General features: G+C 37.3%; 1 protein-coding gene and 1 pseudogene across 2 annotated transcripts in view; one reads left to right on the forward strand and one right to left on the reverse strand.

Annotated features, from left to right (window-relative positions):
* LOC133996305 (phosphatidylinositol 4-kinase beta-like) overlaps window positions 1-975 on the forward strand; it is an 18,637-nt pseudogene extending 17,662 nt beyond the window's left edge.
* Window positions 976-5,357: 4,382 nt separating this feature from the next.
* The window catches only part of mindy1 (MINDY lysine 48 deubiquitinase 1), a 10,432-nt gene continuing 8,289 nt past the window's right edge, over window positions 5,358-7,500 (reverse strand). For both annotated transcript variants that reach the window (XM_062435796.1, XM_062435797.1), the window contains one exon: window positions 5,358-6,213. In XM_062435796.1, the coding sequence (XP_062291780.1) occupies window positions 6,142-6,213 (72 nt within the window). In that variant the 3' untranslated portion in view covers window positions 5,358-6,141. The remainder of the gene's footprint in view (window positions 6,214-7,500) is intronic.

Raw genomic sequence — 7,500 nt, forward strand, 5'->3', positions numbered from 1 at the left:
TGTGTTTCAGATGTTTGACAGATGTACAGACGAACCACTATTGAAGGAGAAGCACAGTCACGTTATCTACGTTAGCTCGCTACTTTATACACCGACGCGCTTTACGACGACGATGCAGCTGTGACTGAAGTTTACCAGTTAAAGCAACTTAAATAGCAAATACTCTGTTATTGTTTCTCTTGGTTTGTGAATATGTACGTTTGTATGTAAATGAACTGAGTGAGTTTTCCTGTGATATAAATCGATGCCTTGAGTCGTACAGAAGGTACGAACTCTTATCAATGCAACAGGAGACGACGTCTCAGACCTGAGAAGTGCTTTTATATCCGATGTTTTACCTTCAGGGACGAGTTTCATTCCTGCAGCGTTCACCTCTCTCCTTTATTATCACGTTATTATCGTCACATGTTAGTAGCAACAATCCTGAGAGCTACGCTGCTAGCACACTACTGTTAGTTAGCACACTTCTGTTAGTTAGCACACTTCTGTTAGTTAGTACACTTCTGTTAGTACACTTCTGTTAGTTAGCACACTTCTGTTAGTTAGCACACTTCTGTTAGCACACTTCTGTTAGTTAGCACACTTCTGTTAGTACACTTCTGTTAGTTAGCACACTTCTGTTAGTACACTTCTGTTAGTTAGCACACTTCTGTTAGTTAGTACACTTCTGTTAGTTAGCACACTTCTGTTAGCACACTTCTGTTAGCACACTTCTGCTAGCACACTTCTGTTAGTTAGCACACTTCCTGTTAGTACACTTCTGTTAGTTAGCACACTTCTGTTAGTTAGCACACTTGTGTTAGTTAGCACACTTCTGTTAGTACACTTCTGTTAGTTAGCACACTTCTGTTAGCACACTAACTTCTATTATTATATTTTAGTCGATGCTTCTCAGACTAAGAACAGAGACTTTAGAGCCAATAGTTTAAAACCTTTGATGTTGTTTGTTTCCCACTTTGAACCTTAAAGTCTAAATATATATGTGTGTATATATATATATATATATATATATATATATATATATATATATATGTATATATATATATATATATATATATATATAATAATGTAAACTAGCAGTTAAAGGTGTGGAGAGGAAAACGCTGCAGTTAGAAACTCGTTCCTGCTACTAAAAACCTTTCATTGCCTTCTTTTCTTCCATCAGCTCTGAAAACATTCAAGAATTTCAATGTGAAGAACTTTAAGTGCATTTATTGTAAAATGTTCCTTTATGTTTAAGTCGGTACTAAAACCGTTAACACTAAATCCTTTAAAGCGGCACGACGCCTTTTATTTTTACTCTATTGAAGCATCATCGAGTTTCCATAGAAACCAGAAGGAACGCTGGTTTCTATGGGAACGGCCAACGATGCTAACGTCACGTAAGACGGTTAAATTAACAGTTTTATTTTTCACTGTGTGAAGAAAAAATAACAAACACTTAAAAACATCTTCATCTCATCACGAGGCTGCAGAGTGATGAAGACGAGGAGGAAGAGATGTAGATTCATTTATTATTATTATTTTACTTTCCACCAAATTCTGAGAAATATTAATAATTAGGATACAAAACCTTCATTATGAGACTTTTGATGTTTTTACAAAGTGAAGAAAATTACAAGATGTTTAAAGATTAAAGAGTTTATAATAAGATCTTTTCCTGTAATCAGCTCTAAACAAACATCTTGTAGTTATAATAATAATTTTTAGGGTTTAATCTAGTAAACATCTTTTATTCTTGTCTCATAAAGTTTTTCTTTGGTCACGATGACGGTTAAACACTCAACACAACTTTTATTTTTAAAACTATTTGATCAGTTTAAATCTCGTCTGAAGACATTTAACCTTCGTGTCGTCCTCCCGGGTCAAATTGACCCCGTCGGTTTTGACTGTTCCTTCTTTCCTCCCTTCCTTTCTTCCTTCCTGCCTCCTTCTCTCTTTCTTTCCTCCCTTTCTTTCCTTCCTCTCTCTTTCCCCCCTCCATCCCCTTTCTTCCTTCCTTCCTTCCTTTCCTTCCTCCCTCCCTCCTTCTTTCTTTCTTCCTCCCTCCTTTCCTTCCTTCTTCCTTTCCTTCTTTCTTCCTCCCTCCCTCCCTCCCTTCCTTCCTCCCTCCCTCCTTCTGTCTTTCTTTCCTCCCCCCTTCCTTCCTCCCCCCCTCCTTTCCTTCTTCCTTCCTCCCTTCCTTCCTTGACTCGAGGACAACAGGAGGGTTAAACGTCTTCGGCTCCTCTTCGTCTCCTCTTCCTCTGCACCAGACTCAGAATGTAAATCTGCTCCTTTTTTAAATGGAAAAAAGCAGAAACGTCCACTTCAGTCTGTTCAGATTCTGCTTCACTTCCCAGGCCGACGGTCGGAGGTCAGAGGTCAGAGGTCACATCAGTGTTAGCAGCAGAACTGTTGTTGTTGTTGTTTGTGTGAGTGCTGAAGTTCTCAATCATGTACAGCGACCAAAACGCACATCTTCTGTCACCTTATTAAACTGCATGAACTCATTCAATAAACCTGAAACCTGTTTCATAAACAAACGTTTCCTTTTCTTCAAGAGGTCGGAGGTGAGTTCAAAGACGCTCCGACATCTGACAACTGATCACAATGTAAAGGGTTAAAATGTGAAAATAAACGTATGAATAACTTGCACACATTCTTTTTTTGTGGACCCAGCATCAAATTTCTGCTTTTAATCCATTTTGAGAGAATATATTAGAGGATTATGGCAAAAATGTCTAAGTGGTGTAACCATAAAAACTTTGTACCAAATAATTCAACTTGCTTAAAAACAGTAAATTGTCAATAAAACCATATCAACTAGTTTGGCATGATCTTACATTATAACTTTATATTAAATAAAGGTAATGGAATACAATTGTTCTACATATTACATTTACTCTGGTAACCATGGAGATCAGGAACCTGACTGCTTTACTTCTTTCTTTCTTTCTTTCCTTCCTCTTCCTCTTCTTGTTCTCTTTCTTTCTTCCTCCTTTCTCTTTCCTTTTTCTTTCTTTCTTTCTCTCTAAGAGGATGAAATATGTAATATTTATCATTCTTTTGTGGTTACACCATTTGACATTTTCAGGAGCATTACGTCTTTTGGTTAAAAAAAATGGTGCAAATGTCATTTCAAATTATATAAAACCAACAAGAATACTAAATGTACATTTTATCAAACGTGATGCTGCTTTTAAAACTAGTTTAACTGATTTATGAATTCATCATCCTACCAACACTTATTGTTACTGACCCACGTTCCTCTTGTTCATACTGACTAATAAAAGATGCCGTTTAAAACTATTTTTAAGATCTGTTTTAAGGTCTTTTTCTGTATTCATCCATTTATAAAACAATTATTAAAACAATAAAACCTTAATTACACATTGATCCAGTTTTCTGTCATTGATACTTTATTAATATGTTGATTATATTGAACTGGACGTAAATCGGACGTCCATGATGTCTTGCTGCGGAGTCGCTGAGTTCAGTCTGAATTTATCTCCCATAAAACCAACAAAAATACTAAATGTACATTTTAACAAACCTGATGCTGCTTTTAAAACTAGTTTAACTGATTTATGAATTCATCATCTTACCAACACTTATTTATTACTGATATCTGTGTGTGTAAGAACAACAAATAAACGAGTCGAGGAAGTTTTGATTCAGGTTTTTATTTTTACTGACAAATTAAATAAAAGCAGAAACAGAAACATGGCAGCAGTCTGAAGCTCGGCCGTCAGCAGCAGAAACACCGAAGACAGAAAAACTAAACTAGTTTAATTAAAAGTTAAAAATATCGAAAGACAAGCCGACGCACCGACCGCTCAGAGAGGCATGATGGGAAAAAAGCATCGACGTCTGATTAAAGATCAGTTTAAGACTTTAACAAGTTTCACCCAACAAGGCTTCGGATGAGTCGTTTTAAATCATGACTTCCTGTTTGAGGAAATAAACATTTAATCTGTGAATCAGCAGAATTAACAGTTTTAGTCCATAAAAGTCTTTTTAATTATATTTGTGTTTTTAAGTCCTGAAGGTTTCATAAAGATGTAGTGATGTGTTCGTGAGTCGATCATCTAACTTCCTGTTTGTTTCCCAAAGCTCATTCTTTCAATGTACGGAAGTCCAACAAGCCGAGAAAAAGTTAAAGTTAAAAATGAAAAGAGAGGAAGTAGAAATATAAATGAGGTAAAACGTAAACCCCAAACAGCTTTCTGACTGTAAATCTATTTTGTGTTTTGGACATAAAAGGTGAGAACTAACTAATTAATGAATTAAGCCCAAAACTCTTTAGTCCAAAAGGTTTTTAATTATCTTTGTGTTTCTGAGTCCTGAAGGTTTCATAAAGATTTGAGACTAAAATAAATTAAATGTAAGGAATGAAAAATATACAAATGATTAAAGTGAAAAGTTTAAATTTAGTCTTAATAAAAGGAAATTCTGAGTTTCAGAGTAAAAGCTGTTTTCTGTCAACGTTAACTTTTGACTTTATTTCTACTTTTATTGGACTTCAGAGCTTTGTTTAACCCTCCTGTTGTCCTCGAGTCAGGGAAGGGAGGGAAGGAAGAAGAAGGAAGGAAGGAAGGTAGAAGGAAGGGAGGGAGGAAGAAGGAAGGGAAGGAGGAAGGAAGGAAGGGAGGAAGAAGGAAGGGAAGGAGGAAGGAAGGGAGGGAGGAAGGGAGGGAGGGAGGAAGGAAGGGAGGGAGGAAGGAAGAAGGAAGGGAGGGAGGAAGAAGGAAAGGAAGGAGGAAGGAAGGGAGGAAGGAAAGGAGGAAGGAATGAAGGTAGGAGTGAGGGATGAAAGAAGGAATGAAGGTAGGAGGGAGGGAGAAAGGAAAGAAGGACAGAGGAAAGAAAGAAGAAAGGAAGGAAGGGAGGAAGGAAAGAAGGAGTGAGGAAAGAATGAAGGGAGGGAGGACAGACGGAAGGAAGGGAGGAAGGAAGGAAGGAAAGAAGGAAAAGTCAAACAGACGGGGTCAGTTTGACCCGGGAGGACGACAGGAAGCTTAAACATCGTGTTGGGAAACAGAACAAAGAGGAAACATGAAGCGACTCACTGACGGTAAATGTGAGATTATTATAAACAGGATCAGTTTCACCAGAAATCAGATTAACATTCAGGAGGCAGAATGAGCAGAAACCTGATTTATTTTACTTAAGTTAAAATGAAGCAGATTAAAGGAAATAATCCCAGTAAGGTCAGACTGGTCAGACTGGTGAAACTGGTCCCATCATGTCAGTCAGGACAGTAAATATAGATTCATTTAACGGATTCTTCGACAGTTTAACTTCATAATATCTCAGTTCCAGGTTCACCCTTCATAAGACGTGTTTATTAGTGGTTAATAAATCATCTCGGACTCTTTCTGGCTTCTGCTGATGTTTTATTATAAAGTGAAAGATGAAAACATTATAACCTGTAACTCTGAAGACATTATAACACTAAAATATTAATAATAGTAATAAACAGCTGCTGAATCTGCAGTTTAAGTTTTATATGTTCAACTTTTCTTCAGACTAGAAAAAGGTTTTAAATCATTTTAAATATTTTTCACTGTAAATTGAAGCTGAGACTTAAGTTTCAGTGAATTAAGTTTTAATAAAGCTATAAAGTGAGAAGCAGCTTCAGTTAACCGATAATAAAAGTCTTATAAAGGGCGACAGGAAGTGAACGTGTGTGTCATCAGACTCATAAAGTTCTTTACAAACTTCCCAAAAACCTGAAACTGTCTGAACAAAGCACTGGGGTTTGGCATCAGCTGTGTGTGTGTGTGTGTGTGTGTGTGTGTGTGTGTGTGTGTGTGTATATGTATATGTATGTGTGTGTATATGTGTGTATGTATGTGTGTGTATATGTGTGTATGTATGTGTGTGTGTGTCTGTGTATGTGTGTGTATATGTGTGTATGTATGGGTTTATGTGTGTGTGTGTCTGTGTATGTGTGTACTTCCTCCACTATGTTACACACACATTGTACAACAAACCACATCCTCATCTGAGGAGACTCGACTTCCTGTTCTGGTCAAACTGTCTGACTTTCATCTGTGTGTGTGTGTGTGTGTGTGTGTGTGTGTGTGTGTGTGTGTGTGAGTGTGTGTGTGTGTGTGACAGATGATAAGGAGGATGATGATGATGATGATGAAGAGTCTATAAGAGGACACAGTCTGAGTCCTTGTCTCTTCTCCTGGCTCCGCCCTGCTGTGACCCTTGACCCCTGACCTGGAAACACAACAGGAAACTGTCACCGTCTCATTTTAAAGGATTAAAGCAAAAATAAAATATTCTGACTGAAATGTTTTCTCCCGGCCTAGTCATCAGCTGTTCACCATCTAGGTTTCCATAGCAACCCTTTAGTGTAAACAGCTGTTTGTTCTGAGGTCTGTGTGACCACTGTGGGGCTCGCAGGTAGGAATGATTTATTTTAGCAGCTTATGGGCTTCAGATAAAAGTTATTAACATTATAAAAACTCAAACAGTCCATCAGACCTTTGTGGTGACACAGAGAGGATTTTTTTTTTTAAATTTAACTTTATTGCTCTCTTGCTTTGATGACGACATCCAGACTCAGAATATGAGAAAACGGCTCATTTTCTGTTTCTGGTGGCCATTAATTTTATCTTTTATTATTATAAATATGAAGAAAAAAAAAAACATTTTAAAATGTCTGCTCATTATAATTTATATACTACATACTATTTGACCAGAAAAAAACAGCTTGAATTTCATTTTAACATTTTGTATTTTAAAACAAAAATCAAATAACCACTCGTTTTTGGGTGGATTAAATGAAATGACTCTTCTTGGTTTTTTACTCTGGTAGGTTTTATTAAATGTACAGAAACATAACGAGTGTAGTTGTTCTTCACCTGGTTCACTGTCTCTGTGAGCAGCACACTGAGCTCAGCTCCACCAGGTGAAACATACAGAGATCATCATCATCATTGACATGAAGAAGTCTTTGTTTTATTACACTGAAGCAGGAATAAAGTAGTAGTATTCCTGCATTGATCCGACTCTCTGAGAGCAGAGGCTAACGTTAGCTGCTCCTCTCCTCTGTCTCTGCGAGGCGGAGCAGCAGAGACATACAGGTGGAGAGTTGTGATAACTTCACTCAGTCATTTAGACGCAGTAATGATCTGTTTACCAATACTATTTTAACAATTCATTGATATTTGGAAATAGACTCGCAGGCTGCACGTCTGCTCTGTGTGTTTGTTGTGACAATAGTGTAGAGTATCACATTATATATTATTAGTGCCACGGGTGCTAAGCTCCGAGGCAATAAAGATGTAGAGGGAGTGCCTCGGAATTTATTCTTCCGCCATATTTTGGCGCGTAACTCTTCCCGCAGCTTTGAGAAAACCCCGACAATATATACATTAAAACGTGCGGCTCGATCGGGAAAGAGGTGCTACGACTTTTGGTGTTGAAATTCCAATTTTTCCCAAAGTTATTCTCAAAAAAATGGTAAAATTCTCCATTGGAAATTAATGGGAATTTTTTTGT

This window comes from Scomber scombrus, chromosome 16 (assembly GCF_963691925.1).
Source record: "Scomber scombrus chromosome 16, fScoSco1.1, whole genome shotgun sequence".
Taxonomy (NCBI): Eukaryota; Metazoa; Chordata; class Actinopteri; order Scombriformes; family Scombridae; genus Scomber; species Scomber scombrus.